General features: G+C 42.8%; 1 protein-coding gene across 2 annotated transcripts in view; it reads left to right on the forward strand.

The window, feature by feature from the left end:
• SPTBN1 (spectrin beta, non-erythrocytic 1) overlaps positions 1–23,066 on the forward strand; it is a 459,103-nt gene that overhangs the window by 410,699 nt on the left and 25,338 nt on the right. For both annotated transcript variants that reach the window (XM_086927648.1, XM_086927649.1), the window contains 4 exons: positions 2,918–3,030; positions 3,887–3,953; positions 14,586–14,824; positions 15,977–16,150. In XM_086927648.1, coding sequence (XP_086783774.1) covers positions 2,918–3,030; positions 3,887–3,953; positions 14,586–14,824; positions 15,977–16,150 — 593 coding nt within the window. The remainder of the gene's footprint in view (positions 1–2,917; positions 3,031–3,886; positions 3,954–14,585; positions 14,825–15,976; positions 16,151–23,066) is intronic.

Genomic DNA, 23,066 nt, shown 5'->3' on the forward strand with positions numbered 1-23,066 from the left:
CTTGGCCAAAACTAATAATATAGCCAATAGTATTGAAATAAATATCATTTGACAATGTCCTATCGTCTAAACAATGCACCATACACACCCGGAGTGATGACACAATCCACTCTATGGCTAACCTCAGTAAAGATGCCCTGCCAAACGTTTTTGAGGCACCTACATGTGAACATTATTTGCAGCCAATCTCCTTTGGCGTGTTTGCACCCAAAGCTGGATTCCACCCCAGAGTATATTTTGGGGATTTTGATAGGTGTATATTACAACATACATTTACTAATGAAAGCCATCCTTCTCAAGGTAGCAACATGCATACCCTTATAACTTAATCAATTATAGAACTGCCATGGGGCTATCTGGTCGACACCCGGTATTGCGTACATTCTCACTGTTGAAGTTTTTTTAAACATTATCACTATCAACATCCAGAACTTAACTACCATTAACTGAAAATGGAGCGCGTTGCATTGCAAGATTAATTCCCAACGTCTTTGCTCGCAAACTGAGTTTGTGCCTACTTTGGATTTGCTTTTTTTCTGATACTTAGTATTGCTAGTCTCCTTTTCACTGCTTATACTGGTCCCGTTGGTCTTCTCTAGGAACCAGGTTCACTGTGTAATGGTGCTGAATGGAGGTTTTCCCTTATCTGGAGCTTTGATAAACTGGCGAAACACTTTGCAGTTGTCCTACTGCAGAGGAGGCTGTTTGCATAAATAACCAGTTTCTAACGGATTTCTATCTGAAATGTTTTATCTGAGTCTCTTGCCTTATGATCTATCCAGCTTTATTGCATTGTTTCAATGTACATTGCTAACAGGTCAGTTATGCACCTGACTACCAGATTCACAAGGGATTATTCACCAATTATTCCCTGATCCTTAGTATGTGGTCACGAAAATACTGCCCCCAACCTAATGCATACCGAATGAGGTTCCACTTCTCCTAATCTTCCATAAAAATCAATCCTGAGTGACGGTTGGGAAAGAAAATTATGAAGGAAAATTGACAGCACGCAGATGAGCAATGTAGCCAGAAGCTTGCTAAAACCACAACTAATATGTTCTTCAAACCGCAAGAACCAGGAATTCATGTACTCTAAACCGTTGCAGGACAGTTGGAGCAACACAGATGAGCAACGTGACTGCGCTGACGCATGCCACTTTTCCAGATAGGTTAGAAACAATCTGCTACTGATAGAAGCAATCTTGATAGGCGAGATTGAGATGCAGTACATTCATCATAGTTGGCCTCCACATAGCAGCAAATGCACTACACATTACCTGCTTCTGATGCCTTCTTCTCCTACTACAAAGAGAACCTTCACTCCAGAGGTCAGGGGGTAAGCAAGACTAGCAAACATCTTTCCCATCATTTAGTCATTCCAAACATTCACTTAGCCACTCCTCCACAACATGTGCAAACCAGTACATCCTCACGGGCCCGTCTGTTTGAAGTTGATAAGCTGGATCCCCATTTTCTATTTTTTGGGCTTCATATTTACTAAACAGAATCAAAGACCAAATCCATGAGTCTCCCTTTCTGCTTTTTGTGAGTGCACGAGGTGACTTGGTCCTCTCTCGATTCACGGTGCCAATCATTATGTTTATCCAAATGGCTTATGAGAATACAGAGCCTATGTGAATGGGTAATAGACCAGCTCTTGGTTAAGGAATACTTTTCAATAATGCATATGTTTTCAGCCAAGAACTGACATCACACTCGCCTAATTAAGTCCTTTCTGTCCATGGTATTCTATTTGGGTGATTTAATACGTTCTTCACAATGATCTGTGTTGGCTTTTAGAGCTGCACCTGTATGCTTGTAGTGAAACCAGTTGCTCGCAGGATCGTCAGTGTTGAAACTGAATCTTCCTGGAATTACTTGTGCTGCCCCTCGGAGACCAGGCAAACTTAGGCCAGATTTCTTAAATAACCAGCTTCATCCGCTATTTACTTTACTGTGTATTTGAAACAGAAAAATGAAGGAATTGGCAACATGAATGTTAAATGATCTTCGAGTGAGCAGACACAGGCGCAGAGCAGCATTAACATAGGGAAAGGGGTGGGTGATTTGGAAGATGGAAATTACGGAGATACTCCAGAACAAATCATGCCACTTTACAGTTAAACACATCTCACAGCACGACATAACATCATAAAAATATATTGCATCATAAATCATATGGGCCTGAGTCACAAATAAAATTGTAAATTTGCTCCTTGGTACCGGTGAGATTTGCTACTGTCAAGAATTACTAAACGTTCCCAGTAGTATGTCTGGAAAGCTGGGCTAGGTGCAGCTTCCTAGGCAGACTCCTGGAAATGTGATGTGACATCTCCCATAAGTTCCTCGTACCCTGAGCAGAAAATACATAGCATTGAGTTGGGTCACAAGAAACATCTATTATTTAATTACAAGATTCCCCTCTGGGTGGGCGTGCTCTTTGCAAATACACATTTTATTGTATGTCATTAACTCCTGCCAGGGATACTTTGTGGCATGTGTCAAAAAAAAAGGTACTTTTGGCTTTGAAGGAACATTTGCTGGCAAAAGCACCTTTGTGAATCGAGTCCCCAGTCCCACCTGGTATGAATCAAACCCTTTAAAATGTTTAGTCTCCCCTATAAACTTTCCTCATCTTATTATGTTTTACTGTCCTCTGTAAACGCTGATGTATTTATTGTTGTTCATTGTAAAGCGCTCTATTACCAATTAATGCAGTGGTGCTATAGAAACTGGTAAATACATGTTGACTTCTGGCATAATCCTGTTTTTTAGACTGCTTAATTATTTCAACACGTGTTGTCTATTACTTTGTTAATGAGGAGCTGAGATTCATGTCCAGCATATGCTGCGTAGAAAGACCTAGAAGTATTAATTGCCTGCTTCTATAAATGAGTGTTCTTGCGATTTTTAGTTGGAGTTATTGGAAGTGCGTAGACTGCAAGAGGAAGAAGAGCGGAAGAGGCAGCCACCATCTCCAGAACCTAGTCCGAAGGCTTCAGAGGAGTCAGAATCTCCACAACAGTGGTAAGGGTTTTGGTGAAAGCTGGCAAGAGGGAAATGTAAACCTAGAAAGTGTGTGTAGATTAATGGTGCATGCTTCATGGAATAGCAAGGGGATTAGCAGGATCCCCGTGATTTAGGTTTATTACATCCTCATTTATTAAAATGTATGTCTTACTTCAACCAACTTCAAAAAAATTATAATTTGGCAGGTGTTGAACATCGCATTGAATGAACCATGTCAGTCAGTTTTTAGGCAAACTGTTGTTATATTCTTTAGATAATACCAAAATGAAATTCAATTTTTGTACCCCAGGTTTAGTTGTGGTATATTTACACTCACTGGTTTTTAGAAATGATGGGTTCATTCTGTTACTTGAGTGGCATGTGCCTATGTGACGACATGGGTGGGCAGTGGCACGTTTTATGTTTTTGTTCCTTTTATTGCTCTTGAAGGCCAACGCAATTAAAGCCACCTTCTTTAAATGCAGTGCCCAATAGCTCTGCTTTGCCACTCAGTAGGGCGACAGATGCTAAATAGATATAATTTGTCCTTTTGTATAGAGGGCTTGAAAACAAAGGATGTACAGTGGGACTAAGAATGAAATCATTGATTAGTGAAATGGAGAAGAGTGTGATTTGGAAATAGACTGAATACAGACTCCTATTTTGGTCAGCTAAAAAAGTTTTTAGGCAGTAGTATAATTGGGTTATTACACAAAGGGCTTGATAATATGCTGAGTTCATAGTGATTTTGTCTTCATAGGATGTATATATAATTGCTTGTTCTGTACAGAGCGAGCAATGATTAAATAAACTAAACATGAAAATAAACAATGCAGTTCCACTATTTTGATATGTTTTGGCTTGTCTTTGACAGGGATGGAGTAAAAGAAGGGGAACATATCTCGCAAAATGGGTTGCCATCGGACCAGGATTCTCCACGGGTTAGTTATCGCTCCCAAGCCTACCAAAGCTACAAAAGATTTAATAACCGACGAGCAGCCACTGACCGATCACGGTCTGGACTGTAAAACTCAGACCTTTTCCATGGCATACTTCTTTTTTTTCTTTTTGTTTTTGTTCGACACGTAAAGCTCCTTTTTTTTTCGTTTAATCCTACCCAGTTTATTCATTGTTTTGTTTTAGAGACCGGTGTCAGAGCACGCTATCCTAACTCTTTTGCATTTTTACTAGTTACGTCTGCGTACTTGGCAGGATGGTAGGTGGGTGCCAAGTTGCTGTATATTGGACATATTTATTTCCCTCTATTTATTGTGAGTTTAATTACGTTCAACAATTGTAAAAAAAAAAGTCACTGCGAAAACATCCCGGGTAATGGGTGTATTACAAACAAATGCATTTGTATGTAAATTAAGACACACCTGGAATATGTTTAAAGGAAACTAGTCCAGCTACTGATAATAATTTAGCTTCACAATCAAAGCCATAGGGTTGGTACTTAAAATTGGCATTGGCCTTGTAACTGGTGGACTCAGGTTAATGTGTGCAAGTACTTTATGAGTGTGAAATTGAGTGCCTTTTGTACATTACCAACATCAACAATTGCACAAAAAAATGCATTTTTCATTTGCTAATGCTGAATAGCTGGAATGTTTTAAGCTTGTGTCTGTAAATATTTTTACAAGTTACAAGGCCAGTCTATATACCTCTGGTTTTTACATATCACCTAAGCTCACTGTTTTACGAATTGCTCTATTAAATTTCTTAAAGACCTCCATGAATTAAAAACAGCTGAGATTATATATATATATATATATATATATATATATTATATATATATATATATATATATATATATATATATATATATATATATACCAAGCCTCCAGTTCTTAGCTGTCCCAAAGATATAATTTTCATAGATTTCAATCTCTTTACAGTTGTAGTACCACTACCCCTTTTTTAATATTAATGACAACACACTGAAATGTAATATTAGAATGGGTACTAAAGCACTTCCAAGATTACATTTAATTCTAAGTGTCATTAGAGAAAAGCCTTTGGTTATACGTGCAGTCATGTCAATAACTATAAAAAGTTTGTGTTTCAATACTAAGCACTTTATACTAAGGTACCAGACTGAGAAGCAACAGTTGTAACACCCCAAACCCTTTTTATAGTAGGGAATTTTTCATACTAAATAACCAAGATTTTCTTTCTCGTTTACGTAATATGTTGCCTTGCTTTCCATGTCTTTCATGATTGTATGGTCTTTCAACCTTTACTTTTACTATTTTTATGTTCATCAAAATGTGCATGTTTATTTTATACACGTCTTTTTCAAAGGTAATTAATCTTACTTCAATATACATACAAACATATTTAAAAGCAAAATTGCTAATGGAACAGATATCTAGCTAGGAAAATCTGAGAAAGTCCATGTTGTAGATAGTACAACTTCCCAAAGACTGCGGTATGCCTTCTGTCACATTTCCTTTCCTAGAGTCAAAATCCTGAATTATAACAATGTCTTAAAAAGTTGTACCCTTGAAGTCCTATTTGCTTTTCATAATGCCTGTTCTTTATTCCTTCAATAGGATTATGATACATATGTTTACATTAATATATACACACATACATCTGTATGTCTGTATAGATATATATGTACATTTTTTAATTGAATATATGTACATTCAGGCACAAAAATCCTCTTTATATGAACATTTGTTTTAGTTTGTTTGAAAACAGCAGCCTCGGGTCTCTTTACCAAGTTGAGTAGTACTCCGGTTGGAGTGTTTTGCAGACTCCAGCACTGAACAAAGCCTCCAATGCAATGCAGTATGTTAAAATCAACTATTATATTTAACAATCATGCACTTTATCTGTCTAGTGTCTTAAACGACTACTACAAGCATTGTTCATGCCTAAAAGTCTATGTAAATTGGGTGGAACCCCTCAGCTTTTATTAGATTAATAGAAAAGAAAACAGCACTTGCAGATAATAAAAACTTAGATTTTGGCCTTTTACCGCCCCCTTTTTAGCTGATTTCATAAATGCCTTAAGTTTCGTATAAACCATGTTGAGTCTAAAAGATATTTACGGTCCAAAGCTCCTTAGTAGTTTCTATTGTGGTACAGAGACTCAGGTTTTTGCTGAAATTAAATGTTGCTATGTGCACCTTGATAACCATTTTTTTCTCAGTCATGCGAACCCCCCCCCCCCCTTCTCATGTTGCATGTTCACCATCTTGATTTTAATACCTCGAGGAGAGCTAGTCACTGCAGCACTTGCAACTAACCAATTCAGTGTCCTCACAAAGAGACTGTATTAACTTGTGTTGTTCCTGTTTAGTTGATCCTGTAGTTTCTGATGTTTGTCATTTGATGTGTTACTGTATGTCAGTTTTGCATGTGCAAAGCATGTTTTCATTAAAGTTAATTTTGATCCTTTGTTTTTTGTTCCCCTGAACTTTGTTCATTTGTGTTCATTTATGTATTATATGTCCATGTTGCGTTTTTATGTATCATATTTCCATTTCATTTCCTCAGTTGCCGTTTTTCCGCCAATTAATAAACTACGCAAGTGACCTTTATGTAGTGGAAATATTTTTTGATATCAATTAGAAAGAAAATAGCACATTAATTACACACAACTCTGGTTCACTGAAAGACTTAATGTTAGGTCCATAGTTCTTTTGGAAACCATTGAGGTCCATACTATAATACTGTTCTTGAGGTCTTTGTGCATCATATGGATCATACCTGCAGGACTAGGTGAGATCATGCTTGAAGATGCCTTAGTATCGTTTACACAGATGTGTTCACCAGGTCTACGCGTTGTGCTACAGATAAGTAAGATTATAACCAATAATAGTGGGTCACTTCCCATGACAACTGGCCCTTTTAATTCGGTTGTAACACGGTACGTCTTTTTTACTCTAGTCTGTAAGCACTATTTTCATTAATGAGTTTCTCCTACTGTAGGCACAACATACTTTCCTGCACCATTCAGTGCACCATGCGCGCTTTCACTTTCTAAGCAGCCGGCACAATGTCGGCCGCTTCTTTGGAATAGGTCTCGCATTTACAAGAGTTTGAGCTATTGGCATTGTAAATGACAATGCCTTCAATTTATGTATCTGAAAGAAACAGGTTAGTATTTGATTCCTTACCTTAGAATATCCCCAGGCGTCAGACTGGATCCGGCAGCAGTACCCTTACGCGTCGGTAGGCGTCGTCTGCAGCTCCCCGTCCGTCGCTGGCGCCGGGATGACGTTGCCGGAGTACTTAGACGCCGCCCTCGCATGCTGACGTCAGTTCTTCTTTTTTCCGCAACAGCAAGTGCCGATCCGGAAAAAGTGGTACCCTTAGTAAACTTTTTCAATCATTTTTGATCTTTCTTCAAAGTCGAACGACTTCGACGGTGCCGATAGGGATGCCCGGGTTCAAACCCTACGTCGACTGCAGCTGACTGAGGTCGGCCGACCCCCATCGCCGGTGTCTACATTGCCTGGGGCCCGACCACGATGACAAGTCGTGCCCCGACTGCCGGGCCTTGACGTCAAAGGCGGGAGCGGTCCTGCAAGCGCCTCGAGCTCCGGCAGTCGGCCCCACACCGTTCGAGGTCCCGGTCCGGAAGGAGGTCGAGGGACCGGTCGCGGGGCCGGAGTCATCACAGCTCTGAGAGTTGTCACCACTCCTCGGGCTCCAAGTCCTCAGGTAAGAGGCACAAGAAGTCGAAGAAGCGACATCGTTTTTCTGACTCCCCTCGACGCTCGCGTGACGCGGCCGGGGGTTCTGACGACACCGCTAACGCGACCTCGCCGGAGCCGCAGGCGTCGCAGCCTGCTCCAAACCCGCCGATCCCTGGGCAGAACGCGACCCCGGAGATCGATGCCTTCCTCACGGCCATGAGGTTGCTCACTCATCCGTCGGGTTCCGCTGCGCCTTCGGGCCCCGCGGTCCCGACTGGGAGCCCAAGTGAGCCGGGTACTTCGGCCCTGGCGACGCAGGGCCCCGGCAACGCAGGGCCCCGCTGGATCCGGATCCGGGGCGTCGCCGGTTGACCTTACGACCTCGCCGACCCTAGGGTGTCGCCCCCGACGCCGTCCCCGGACGATGTGGTCCCCGGTACACCCTCCCCCCCCCTCGACCCGGCTCCGACGCCGAAGCGGCGCCGCTCGACGTCGAGAGAAGACTTTTTCTTCTATGATCCGGCCCCATCATTTGAACTTGAGTACCAGGAGATGGGTGGCGAGGCGGATTGTAAGGGGTCTGAGGACCCTCTGGCACATGAGTGCCAGTCTTATCAGGACTGGGCAGGTGAGCTAGGGGATGCCAGTTGTTTGGACACTTCGCCAGACACTGGTTTTGTCTCCCCTCCTACCGTGGCTACGGAGGAGGGGGCTGCCTATAGTGGTGTTGACGCGGCCAAGGCCTTATCCCTTGAACTCCCCGTCGTGGCCGTGAGGACTAACCTCCTCACTGAGGTCCTTAAACCGCAAGCAAGCTCTTCGGAGCCTCTGTTGCCATTTAATGAGGCCTTGTCTGACGTTCTTCTGGGCACTTGGTCCAGGCCTGCTACAGGTCCCCCTGTAGATGGGAACGTGGCCAGACACCACGGCCCGGCTCCGGCCGACCCTTGCTTCCTGTCCACCCACCACACTCCCGAGAGCCTGGTAATACAGGCCTCTAACTTCCAGACCGCATTCCTGACGGCTCCCCCCGATCGGGAATCCAAGAGGTACGAACCGTATGGTAAAAAGATGTTCTCCTCACTGAGTTTGGGGTTGCGGTCAACACTGCGTGCCTCTTGGGCCATTATACCCACTCTCTGTGGGACACTGTCACGGATGTTCTGCCACAATGTCCAGAGGAGGCCCGGTCCTAACTCGCACAAGCCCTTGCGGAGGGTCGAGATGCGACACGGTATTCCATCCGGTCTGGACTGGATACAAAGGACTCGCTAGGCAGAGCGATGGCATAGACGGTGGCGAGGTTCGCCAACTTTTCGGCTGATATTCAAAACACCCTTATGGACATGCCGTTAGATGGCCGTCACCTCTTTGGGCCAAGGCAACAGTGCGCTTGAGCGCGTTAAGGACTCTAGGGCTACGGCCTAGTCCTTGGGCCTATCGGCCCGCGCCAGAAAACTGCTGCCTTTCACTCCTTTTGTGGGAAAGGAAGGGGCGCACCCTCACGTCCTGCCAGCCACGGGCCGCAGGCTAACATCCAGCGCGTTGGCGGACGTGGTAACCGCCGTGGCGGTACCCGGGGACAACAGCGAGGCCAGTCCACATCCACCCCGCAGCATCCGCCTCAAAGCCCTCCTAGTCCGAGCTTTCAGGCCCACGTGGCGGCAGTGGGGGGCAGGGTTCGCCATCACCTCCTCCACTGGCGCACTGTCACGTCAGACAGGTGGGTGCTGCAGATCGTCAGAAGGGGCTACTCCCTCCCTTTCGAGGCGACTCCTCCAGCCATGCCACCGCAGTACCACCGCGTGTCGGGGATCACTTGAATCTTCTGCGAGAGGAAATTACGGCCCTCTTGGCCAAGGGGGCCATCGAGAGCGTTCCTGGGCCAGAAGTAGGGTGTGGTTGCTACTACAACTACTTTCTGGTTCCCAAGAAGGGCAAAGGGGGCCTACGCCCTATCTTGGCACCAGTGTAGGTTTTTATCATGGCTCTGCGTTTCTGGCACGGAAAAGCTGTGTATAAGAATTGACGTCATCGCACGAGGGCAGCGTCTAAGTGCTCCGGCGACTTCATCCCGGCACCGACGACGGACGCGGAGCCGCAGTCGATGCCTACCGACGTGCAAGGGTACTGCTACGCAAAAGTTTCCGGATCCAGTCTGAAGCCTGGGAATATTCTAAGGTAAGGAATCTATTACTAACTACTGTTTCTTACAGATATATCGTTACCGAAGGTAAGTAACTCGTGCGTTAATTAGTAAAACAGATAAATAAAAGGCATTGTCATGACCTATAATTCTTGTTAAATTTCGGAATTGTTGCTAGTTCTGAAAAACCCTATGAAGTAAATAATTCAGTCCATTGCTATCATCTAATTGTACTTTTAGGGGAATTAAACAATGCGAGTATATGAGAGAAGTACTCTTCAGAGGGCAGCAATACCCAGAGAATGACTATGGCTATTCTCAAACTAATAGGCAAAGAAGAAAATAGCTGATAAAGTAGCACCGGGATGCATAGAGTGTGAGCCTTTAGTACACCTATAGCCATATTATAGTGTAGTTCAGTATAAACATGAATGTTCTAGTTGCAGCTTTAGTGACATGACAGTAGACCAAGTCAGACTCAGGGCAGCAGAAACTCACAGAAGTGTTGCCTTGTTATTAGGTTTGACACTCCTCACAATCCAACTACATTAAACTTTACAAACCAAACGGCTTAGAAATCAGATCACTGGCAGGTGATATTTCTTGCATGAGTATGCCTTAACCATCTGCAGTTGGAACAGGGTAATAACGCTGAAGTAGGTAGTCCAACTTTACCCTTCTTCTAGTACATCCTAATTTCTGTGTACACTTTTCTCTATTTTCCACATGATCAAGAATGATCAAGGTCACCTATTAAACCAGCCATACTCTTCTCTTCTAGGGGAACCTGAAGAAAGTCCTCTTCCTCCATAACTGTCTCCTATTCTACAAGACAGGACCTTAGGGACCCCCTGTCTTGATAAATGTCACACACTTCAGTGTAGTATGTATATTTCAGTGTAATCTGGCAGCACTATGGTTGCACGTCCTTAAGGCTATTAGATTCATAAAGAAACTATGTGCAGACAAAGCATGCCCATAAACGTGAACAGACAATATGCTGTTTCTTTTGAGAACTGCTGGTATATCATTGATGGAACATGATGAAGCGTCTCGAAACACAAAATGGCTGCTGGTCTGTGACTGGGTCTTGAAGCAGCCTATTGTGCAGCCCATCTGGAGATAAAAGGCATTTTTGTGCACTTAAGTTGTGAAATTCCTATGTTTTAATAAAGGGAGGATCTGAAGGCGTGCAAAAAAAAAACCTGTCTACACAGTTTTGAGAATCAAAATACCAAGATAGTTTGAGGTGACACCCTAAGAAAACAGCAAATAACTTCTAGCAGTATCAGTTGACTTGGAGATGTATAAAACTGGGGAAGCTCTACTTTCTGATTTACGAATGAAAACAAATACTGTATATCAGCTCCAATAAAACTTGGATATCACAGGGTTACTCTGGTTGTCATAGTAGACTTTCAATTTTACCTGATTACCAAATGTCCCAAAAATGTTAAACTCCTTACACTGGCAAGGGTATGGCAGACATTTAGTGCCAATACTATAGACCAAGTACATTCTCTCTCACCCAGCCTCGATTGTGCCAACTGAGCTTTGGCACAAGTCCATGTCCTGATTGAATCTCTGAAAGTGGTGCACCTTTTTGAGCTACAGCTCCATTGTGGTCAGTGAATTTAGGCAGCAACTAATTCCAAATGGGCAGCCTTCGACACAGTGTAGCATCTGATTCCACAAATAAATTAAAGCGGGATAACAAAACTTTAGTGCTGTAGTGTTTAACCCTTTTGAGTTCTTTGGACCCCCACTTAATCATTGCTGGAACCCAGGGACACCCACTAATTCATTATTGGAATCCAGGGACCTTGATCTAAATAGTTTTGAAGTTTTGAACTCCAAAACAATACACACAAAATACAGAAACAGGTATTCATCAAACATATACACACATTATAAAGTATTTTAGTTAATTAGCAAAATACTAAAATAATAAACTATTATTTGTAATTCAATTAAGAACAATCATCATCCGTACTATATTCTGTTTGCTGCACTTCTCCCACTAATCCGTCTGAGGATACAAACTTAATTTTTAACCTCCAGGTTCAAATTTCTTCACGTTTACAGACAGTTTTACAATATTCAGCTTTACATTTTACTTCTTCATTTATATACAATTTATTAATCTGTTCATATTATTTAATTTTCTTAACAGTCGCGTACCCCCAGAGGTCCCTGGACCACAGTTTGAGAACCACTGTTCTAGTACTTCGCCCTGTGGACTACTCTTTACTAAATACAACACTCCAATCCCTTATTTTTTCCTCGCCATTGATTAGTAATTCATGGCAGCTTTTGAAAGAAGCCTTTGCTCAAAAAGATTTTAAAAAACCTGCATCCTTTTTCTTTGCATGATGCCAAAGGCTACGCCGTTTATATTTTTTCTCCATTTGGTCAGTGTGAAATGTTTGGCACTTGGCATCAATTTCAAGCGGTTCCAAGAGAAACATCTTGAATGCCTTAATTAATGCAGGTATAGCACTTTATCAGCCTCTTGTTGCCGTGCCTGCACACTTTTTACACATCAGAAGACAATTAGAGCAGAGCACCAAGAACTTTCTTCCATTTGTTTTGGTCCTATGGGCCCTAACTGCTGCTAAACCTTGATCACGCTTCTACTGCCATTGAGATGGTCATACGCCCCCGGTGATTTGTGTAACCCAAATTATTTTTCATTCATGCATCTTGATGGCCCTTTTGTTCCGGGAGGGTTTAAAGTGTGGGTGGGAAGAAGGAACTTTGTATTTGTAAGCCGTCCTCTAAATCATGGACTGTATGGTATGAATTGATATTGAAGAACTGAGTCCCGGCTAGACATATTAAAGACATGTAGCTGCCTTTTGTTTTGGCTTGAGATCCTATACTTTTAAATGGGACTTAAGGGTGTCCTAAAATATTAAAACAGCAGCAGGCTAATACTACATAATCGGGTAGCGTCTGCCATGTTTTGTTACCAAGTGAAGCCAATATTTATTAAAATGGGGACAATGTGCAAAGTTAATGCAGTTTTTTTGTCCTAAGTAGATTTTTATTTTATATAAACGTATATTGTTATGGAAGAGTTAGTCATGAATGACATGGCTTTTGCCACATTGTGTTAAGTACTTGCCATGACATACTGATAGAGGCCGCTTTGGGGAAAGTGCAATTTTGTGCAATAAAAGACTCCATTGACTAAAACCTGATCATCATTGACCTGTCAAGGGAGTTATAAAAATTGAGTTTTTAGTTTTAATTCTACCACCTTTTGGACAGTGTCATCCATAGCAGTTTGATTATAGAAGGTATTGGTGAATAAGGCAAGTTAGAAGTTCTTTTTTCAGTGCAATAGGGATTCATTTACAGTAATCTATAGTTTATATAGAAATTACTGTAAAATCCTTTACTTTGCCATTGACAAACTCCTGCTTATCCACATGCAAATGGTGCAAAATGTCTGTAACCTACTAAAGCGTTAAGCACTGTTGAGCTTTAGTAACTTTCTAATCCCACACACTAGTTTTGAAACACATAACACTGAGTTCTCAGTAATGGTGCAGTGAATAAGGACTGGTTTCGAGTTTCCTTTCACAAGCTAAAGCCATTGGGATTCCAATTTTAATCATTTTTGGATTCATGGCTCCGAAGACGTCTTCAGCTTGACCAGTCAGAGCTGCTGGAAACCCGGCTGCTCGCTAAGCACTCTCGAGCACACATCAAGCAACACGATCCACAAAGCAAGTGATGGGCAAGGCCATGGTTTGTCTTTGGGGGTAAAACTGTGTGGTGTTGCGTGACTGTGGTGGCTTTCCAATTCCTTTAACATAAATCAAATCCATTTAATAATGAGACTGACTTTTGAAAATTTTGTTGTTTTCTCTGGTTTTTCTGTCTCTCTTTCCAAGATCCAAACTTCTAACTGGGAGTGGTGGAAGTGAAATGCATGATGTAATCTCGCTAATTTCTGCATGTTTTGATAATGTGGTGTCTATGGGGGCAGAAAACAAACATTTACAGAAAAAAATGTGGAAAACATTTTTTTTAACGGTTGCCCAGTTACTACTCGTGTACAGTTCTAATAGTTATCTATGGATCTGCTACACTCATGATGTCATCTGTTTTGTTTCCAAAAGTGACATCCTGTAAATGTTAAATGCAGAATGGCTGAGGTATAACGACTAGTACTTAATGCACTGTTGCAGAATTATACAGTTGTATTAGGGAACACCCTTGCCAAACAAATGAATTGAACAACCCCATCCTCCCACCACTCGATCTCTTGGATAGAAGTTCTTTCAATGACTAATGCCAAGGGGAGGAAAAGGGTATTGGGAAGTCTGTAGCAAGCAGAACCACCAAGTGGCCTTGCTCCCCCTAACTTGGTCCCCTGGCTTAGTGGAAAGCCACAAATAAGACCACCAGTAATAAAAGAACTACTCCCAGGTAGATCAGGTACGTGGAGAAAGGGTTTGTTTGGCAAGGGTGTCCACCCCTTTTTAAAAGATAAGCAATCAAAATCATACCCGTATTGAGTGAAGTACAGTAAAGCATACCTTGCTGGTTTTCTTCGGTATCCCTTATTCCTTTTCCTTGGGTACTAATCGAGCCCTTTCTTCTAATTACTTTTCCAAAACTCAGCTGATGTAAATTAGCTTTTACAGTACTTCGAGCTCCAATTATAAAACGTTACTACCCAGCCTGTTTGGTAAAACTAGTAATTAAAAAATCATTGACTTTTCTTTTTGGTGGTGTTAACGTCTGTACTTTACCAATTGCAGGTGTCCGAAAACATGGACGGTAACGAAATGGTCAATGGAGCATCAGAACAAAGATCCAGTTCAAAAGAAACGAGCCCAGTTCCTTCACCAACTTCAGATCGCAAATCCAAGACAATCATGCATGGTCAGTCTGCTGCAACCCTTCCAGCCAAAACCCAAGACTCCTCTCCTTCTCAAATGGAGGGCTTCCTTAATCGTAAACATGAGTGGGAAACACACAACAAGAAAGCCTCAAACAGGTATAAAATCAACGTCGTAAGCAAAACAAGTGTGTTGTTTTCAGGGAATAACATTGTTATGCTAAGGCAGAAAGTTATTGCTTATTCATTAGTGCTATAAAACTTTGCATAAACCTTTCAGCACAGCTCAGACCAGCCAATTTTTTCCCAAAAATTATTTATGGGGGCGCAGAAGAAAATTCACAAAATAACCTTAGAAAAGAACTGTCAATATATTGGCCTCTTGATGCACATAGGTTACCCTAGAGATGTCGACCATAAATTATAACGTAGGTCCGTGATGGACTTTGATGTCATGAGCCATAAGCCGCAGCACAAGTTCAGGATTACAGACTACAGATTTATATTTGGATGAAAGTTTTTGTATATGTATTCTTGTTTATATATGTTCCAATTAATTTTCTGTTTCTGTACCCGAGCACAGTTAGCATGATGTCTAATTGTTTCCAGGGTGGTGTATACATAGGGAAATTAAACGACATATGGCTTTCAGCCATTGATTGTGTTTAAGTATGATTCAAAAGTGCTCTCCCTCAATAAGAGTTTGCTTGCATACTTCTGCATATTCATGTGGATGTCATACCTTAGCGATCTAGAATAGAAAAGCTTGGTCAATGCATGCTTTGTAGGTCTGCAAATGGGATTGCCGTTTTTGTGCACCTGGTTACTGTTAATTTTTGCCACCCTAGTAAGGCTGTGTCTATCCTGCCGTGAACTTGTTGGACAGTGCAAGTTCAATGTGCTAAGTTTTCTCGACTGTGATGCTTGCTTTCGCATCACCCATTTCTTTACCTGTGACGTTGTTGACCGCTCTGTGATGGGATAGGCCATTAGGACAGTATTCTACAGGCTCAGGGGAGGGGGAGGGGGGACCCCATCGAATGAGGAAGATGCAGTATTGTGTTTAGAGCTAGAAGTGGGATGGTGCTTGCAAGAAGAGGGGTGTGAGTGTGAAATTGAGCGAGGCAGCTAGCTATACATCCACTTTCAGAATAACACCTTTGGAAATCCTACCATCGATCATATATTTGCACGAGTAAGCATTGTTGTTTTCACCAGAACGATACCTAGGTGAAGTACTCACAATTATGTTATAAGCACTTTAAGAAATGTCACGTTTGTTGTAAGTAAAATATTCTTTTACTTTTAAAGGTCTTGGCATAATGTGTATTGTGTGATCAACAATCAAGAGATGGGCTTCTACAAAGATTCCAAAAATGCTGCCTCAGGTATTCCCTACCACAATGAGATCCCGGTCAGCCTGAAAGATGGTGTCTGTGATATTGCAATTGACTACAAGAAGAGGAAACACGTATTTAAGCTCAAGTAAGATCTTTACTTCTTTGAAAAATGTTTTAATTTAGCAGCACTAAAGTTATGTTACTATTGTTAAATTAATTTTTGCCTAATGTTTTTCAAAATTTTTTTTATTAATATATATATATATGCATTAATGGCAATCTATCATTTCAATAAAACTACAGTGTCTGGAAAACAATTGTGATCCAGTTAGATCAGTTCATACATTCCTCAAATGTTAAAAACATTAGGATCATCCACAATCTCATACATATTAAAGCACTCTATCATGGTTTAACTTGTCAACTCGGGTCATCAAATAAATATATCATCCATTTAATTTATATATTTTGTCCGTTTTTTTTCCTTTTAATAGTCTACGACATCAGATATTGAACCTTTCATCAAAGGAGGAAGGGAAATGCATTCTACAGATTAAAATAGTTACATTTTTGTTTAACTTTTATTAACACGCCTGCCAATATTTCCCTGTAAACTTACGTCCCTTGCCATCTTCCCCACCTTCATCTGTATATATCCTGTGTAGTCTCTTATTTGCCCCAAGATATAAGGGGTATATAGAAGGGTGCAGATCACTGTCATTCATAGGGAGGAATGGCAGTTGCACCAACAAATTTCTGTAGCATCTCGTGCCTGAGCAAGGATGTGTTCAGTGCCCCAAGTGCATGTCCTCAAAACAATCCGCTGTACCGTCCGAACTAGTTTTGGTGTTTCAGCAGTCCAAGATCTGCAAAGCTCCAACCTCCCATTCCCTAAGTGAGCAAGGACTCCAGATACATGTGCCAAAGTTATTGAGGACATTACATACGTGACTGGCTGCATGTATGTGACTGCCTGCATGTATGTTCATTTCTACAAACAGTATTTGGATTCCTCTCTTAAGATTGACTAGGACTGACAGTATGTCATGCATCATTCTCTTTCACTAAAGAGATGCACTTATTTTTACTCTTCTGGCACATACATATAGGGCTGTAGAGTCACTGGAGCTGGACCACATCTAACTTCTTCAGAATGTTCTCAATCCCAGGCTCACCAGGCCTCCCTAACGTTTGATCGTGTTGCTACACTAGCCTGAAATGTATTGTTGAGCTTGTTGAAAATTAAGGGCATGCCCATTGACAAGCAATGCACGTCCTCTAGGTGAAAGAGAATTGCCTGCTGAGGGTTGTCTACAAAAATGAATTTGCTAAATCGTATAACTTTCTAAAGACAACTAAGCAAATAATGGTCATGCTCCTTTGTAATAACGTTTTCCTTTGGAGTGATATCCCTAGGTTGAGGGCCTACTTGAGGTGGACAAGTTCTCAGTTCATCAATAGCCAAGAGAATACGGTGTTTGATAGGAAGGATGGTTGGCACTATGAGGTAGACAATAAACTATGAATATTGAACCTGCAGCCTACATAAGCCTCTGTTGAACCATATGCAACAAAACAAGAGTCTGATTGCTGCTGGGACGTCTAAAGTCCTTCTATGGAGTTAAAGAACTAATCATTTTAGCCTCTATCACAAGGCACTATGTAGCAAAACCCTACCCTTGTAAGTGGGGAGCGAGTTGTAGAACCAAAGGCATGATGACTGAAAAGGCCACTGCAATGAGACATCTCACATCAATTAACAAGATAACCAGGGAAGAACACCATTCAGTAAAAGCTCCCGAATGGAGTATAGCAGGCTGTGATCAAAAATGAGTGGTGGAGATTGTCATGATGTTGATACCCAATAAATGTTCACCACCTCTCACACAAGGAGGCTGCAGCATATGGCACTGTAATCTCAAAAAGGATGGTCCCAGCCACTCACCCTGTGTATTTTGGGAGTTTGAGATGAGTCATCTCTGCCCATTTGGGTCAGCCTATTGTTTGCTCTTGGGATGCATTTCGCACCTATTGAGATGCTAATTACTGGCTGGCAGAAGTGGGAGAACATATACAAATTTAGCCTACAAGAACATACGGCAGGGAAAAGGTAACTTTCTAAAAGTTAATTTTCCTTAATATGTATTGAAAATCTGATTACCCCATTGAAATGGATTTTTTAGTAACTATTAAAAACAGTTGTTTAATTATGTTTCGAGCTAGTCCCATTCCCAAGTTACAGAATCAGGGTTTTAATCTGTGGTCTAGGCTTGCCACACTTAAAAATATCTTGTAGGTGCTAGTCACTTTAATGACTGTTACCATTACATTTTACTTCCTAATTTTAAATCCTGCAACCTACTTTGGAACTACAATCCTCCATAGGGGTGACTTATTAATATTTAAAAGGGAGGTTTTTACCTCTCAAAAGGATATGTTTTGACAGGTTGTTGCCGTGTTTACATTGACACAGGCTACAGTGGTGAGTCTGAAGCCATGTTTTACACTGTAATGGATTGCACAATAGGTTCTGCAGTCCAATGGGAACATTTAACTTGCAGCTTCTGAGTACATTTTGTACGATATACTAGGGACTTCTATAGAAGCTAACTATACGAGTTAGGAATATACCAATTTCATCTTGTTGAAAGGAGGAGTCTGGTATTTTATCACTGGTTAGAAAGGGTAAAATGCACAGAGCTCTACAGCCAGCAAAAACAGTAAAGTACCTCATGCAAAAGATGGTCATTCCCACAACTATTATTCTCCCTCAGAAATTGATTTTGGAGATATGCCTACTGGAAGTGATAACATGAGGTCTTAAACACTCTTGAGTGTAGTTTAAGGAAGATCTGCTTTGTGAATTATCACAATGCGTCAACGTGCTTTAGAAGTAACTGAGGTCTTACCCAACTTTGACAATTTCCTTGAAACTGCCAAACTATTCACTTCTCCAGGAGCACCAGCTGCTTGCATTTATAGTAAGGTATTTATTTATTTATTTATTTATTTATTTATAATTACACTTATTAAGCGCGCAGCTACCCGGAGGTTTCCCGGCGCTAGGGCAAACTGAACGGTGAGAGGGAGGGAGGAACATACGCTCATAGTATTAATTGTTAAAGAGCCAAGTTTTTATTCCCTTACGGAATTTCAGAAGGCACAATTCGGTGCGCAGAGATTGAGGAAGAGAATTCCATAAGGAAGGGGCCAGCAGGGAAAACGAACGTCCTCCCATCTTGGCTCTGTTAGTGCGCGGAATCTTAAATTTATTCTGCGTCGAGGACCGGAGTGTGCGGGGGGGGATATATTGCTGCACCAGAGCAGAAAGATAGCGAGGGGCTCTACCAGTCATGATTTTATGCATGTAGCAAAGTGCTTTAAAGTTGACTCTGCTTTCAATCCGCAGCCAGTGCAGATTCCGCATATGGTGAGCGACCGAAGATCTGGCCGGAAGGTGACAGATCAGGCGGACAGCCATATTCTGTACCACCTGGTACTTCTTGATTACCTCTTTAGCGGCACCTAAGAGCAAGATGTTTCCATAGTCCAGGCGTGAGATGACAAGAGCCTGGACTACGGTCCTCAAGGTGTCCGCAGGCAGCATCCAGGTGATCTTTCTCAACCACCTGATGATGGTAGTACAGGTGGCTGAGACTTTCACAGCGTGTTGTTTGAAAGTAAGTTGGTTATCGAAGATCACACCAAGATTGCGGGCAGACACAGATGGAATGGGTAGGGGACCCATCTCCGGAGGCCAATGGTGTGGGCCCCAGAGAGAGGTGTCTGGGCCAAACAGGAGCAGCTCAGTTTTGTCCCCGTTTAGTTTCAATTTGTGCTTCAGCATCCAGTCAGAAATATGTTTTAGCCCAACTTGGAGAGAGGAAATGGGGAGGTTTTTGTTGGTGGAAAGAGAGTAGATGACTTGAGTGTCATCAGCGTAGGAATAAATTGTGAGGCCAGCCTGTTCCGCCAGAAAAGCAAGCGGCCTCACGTACAGGTTAAAAAAAAGGGGACTAAGGATAGACCCCTGGGGAACACCGTGAGAGGAAGGAAGAATAGATGAAACAGATGTAGAAGAAAAAACTTGAAACGTACGATCAGAGAGAAAATTAGCGATCCAGGCCAGGGCGGAGCCACCGACGCCGACTGCCTCCAGGGTGGACAATAAGATGGAATGGGAGACGGTGTCAAAAGCGGCACTCAAGTCAAGCAAGATGAGTGCCACCGTCTCCCCATTATCTACTTGGCGTCTGATGGTTTCTGATACGCCAAGCAGAGTTGTTTCTGTGGAGAAGCCAGCCCTGAACCCGGATTGCGAACCATGGAGAAAGTTGGTGGATTCAACCAAAGAGTTAAGCAAAGAATTAACATGTTTCTCCAGAATCTTGGAAAAGCAAGAAAGCAAAGAAATAGGGCGAAAATTGGCAGGATTATTGGGGTCTGCATTGGCCTTTTTTAATAAGGGTACCACCATTGCGTGCTTCCATTCATTTGGAACAATCGCTTCTGTTAGGGAGGCGTTCAGGACATCCAGAATAATGTGGAGTAGGGCTGGGTCAAGGGAGCTCAGAACTTGAGGGGGCAAAGGGTCGAGGGGTGAACCAGATTTGATGTCCTGAAGATACTTTTTTAGTAGCGCGGGGGAGATAGGTTCCCAGGCGTGAAGTGCAATAGTGGTGAGCACAGGGCAAGGAGAAAAAGCCGGGGAAGAGTTAAAAGGGTCTTGGGCAGCATGAGTTGAGGTGGCAGGAGTAGAATTAAAGATGGCGTAGATTTTGTCAATTTTCTCAAGAAAGAAGTTGGCTAGAGCGTTACACTGGGCTGTGTCTAGACAGGGATCCTTAGGGACAGAGGAAGCACCTGAGAGCTCTTTGACTATTTTAAAAAGAGCTTTGGGTCTATTTTGAGCTGTAAGTATGGTGCTGTTGGCAAAGTTAGCTCTAGCGGTATCACATGCCGCATGGTAAGTTTTAAGGGCGGACCTGTATTTTGCTTTGTGGTCAGGATTATAGTTTGACCGCCAAATCCGTTCCAATTTTTTGCAGTTAGATTTTTCAAGGCGGAGGGAGTCATTAAACCAGGGTGCCGGTGGATGATGAACCTGAGATTTGTTTTTTTGGATAGGAAGGCAAGAGTCCAAAGCAGTAGTTAACCAAGATCTAACTGTAGGTAGCTCTTTGATGGACATGTTGGAAACCGAAGGTTTAGAAGTGGCAAGGAGAGAGTTAAATTTATTCAGGTCCAGACGTTTCCAGTTCCTGCTAGCTTTGTGAGGGAGGTCTGGTCTGAAGGGAACAGCTTCACACGTTTTAATCGCGAAATTAACAATAAAATGATCTGACCAGAGAACGGGGGTAGAGGATTGATGGGAGATGCCAGTTAAGTTGGAGATGATGGGATCTAGGAGGTTACCGGCCTTATGAGTAGGGTCGGAATTAAGGAGGTGTAAGTCTAAAGCTTCAAAATCCTGTATAAGGCGTTGAGCAATGGCACAAGAGACAGAATTAAAATGGATATTTAAATCCCCAACAATAGTGAAGTTGGTAGATTGTGCTAAAAAAGGGGCAATAAGTTCAGGAAGTGACGCAGCCCAGCAACTAGCTGAGCCAGGCGGACGGTAAATCAGGGTGCCTGTTAGGGTAAACTGGGGAGAGAGAGTCAATTTAAATAAACCTGCTTCACAGTTTGGAAAGTCTAGGTCTTCCCATTTACAAGAGAATTCTCTCTTGAAGATGATAGCAATTCCCCCGCCATCTTTAAGTAGTCGATTTCGTCCCACATAGGTGTAGTCATTGGGAAGGGCCATGGCGATATCGGGGCCAGAGCTATCATTTAGCCAAGTTTCGGTGACAAACATGGCAGCAGGCTTGGCTGTCTCCAACAGGTCGAAAATATCTCTCTTGTGTTTAGGGAGCGAGCGACAGTTAATGCTAATGAAGCTCAAAACGGGTACGGATTTATGCAAAGTGGGAGGGGAGGTGCACCTAAGCGAGGGAAAGTTCCAAAACGTGGATGACATACTGTCCGTACATGAATCAAGGGAGTCCAAGGCAAGGGAGCAATGGGAGCAGGATCGGGGAGCATCTTGACAGCTCAGGGCGGTGTACGAGGGGCACAATGGTCCTCACAGCTGCAGTAGGGCGGAACGTGAGTAGGAGGTAGAAGTGTGTGCAGAGGAGCTGGGCCCTGGGCACGTGCTGGCGCAGACGGGCAGGACTTTGGCACGACTTCGGCGCGAAGTCGGCGCGAAGTCGGCGCTCCCGCTGCGCTCGTCCGCTGCGCTTCCGCCATAGAGGCATTAAATACACCAAGGGAGATAATCACTGCACCGCTAACCTGCAAATTGGGCAGCAGGGCGGAAGTGAGTATGGAGGGCGGGGGTCAGAGTGCGCTCGTGTGGCCACCGCCGCTACAAACGGCACAAGCCGTGGCGGATCGGTGCCAGGAGCAATGAACAGTACCAATTACTAGAATAACACGTTGCGCCAAGGTGGCGATCAAGAAATAAGCGTAGCGCCGGAAGCGGCGATCATAGCAGGTAAGCAGGCGTATTTAGATACGAACAAATGCACGAGGGAGCACAGCGCTGAAAAGCGCTCACTCTAACAGGAGAATGCAGTTTTAAAAGCAATTTTTAAAAATAACAGAGCACACGAAGCCTCAGCAGCCTCTCACGCTAGCAATTAGCATAGACTAACATAAGTGCCAGGTTTAAATACAGCCGCCTGCTTCAATCACTGCACCGCTAACCTGCAAATTGGGCAGCAGGGCGGAAGTGAGTATGGAGGGCGGGGGTCAGAGTGCGCTCGTGTGGCCACCGCCGCTACAAACGGCACAAGCCGTGGCGGATCGGTGCCAGGAGCAATGAACAGTACCTTAATAAAGATCACTAAGAGAAGAAGGGCACAAACACACTGAACCCCTTAACAATAAAGTCTGTGGAATTGTGCCATTATTTACTAGAAACCATTTAAGAACAATGTAGGACAAATCTCTCCATCAAAGTTCTTTGTTGCAAATTGTGTTGCCATCTTGAATTCACCAGCTTAACACGTATA

The sequence above is a fragment of the Lissotriton vulgaris genome, chromosome 6, assembly GCF_964263255.1.
Source record: "Lissotriton vulgaris chromosome 6, aLisVul1.2, whole genome shotgun sequence".
Taxonomy (NCBI): domain Eukaryota; kingdom Metazoa; phylum Chordata; class Amphibia; order Caudata; family Salamandridae; genus Lissotriton; species Lissotriton vulgaris.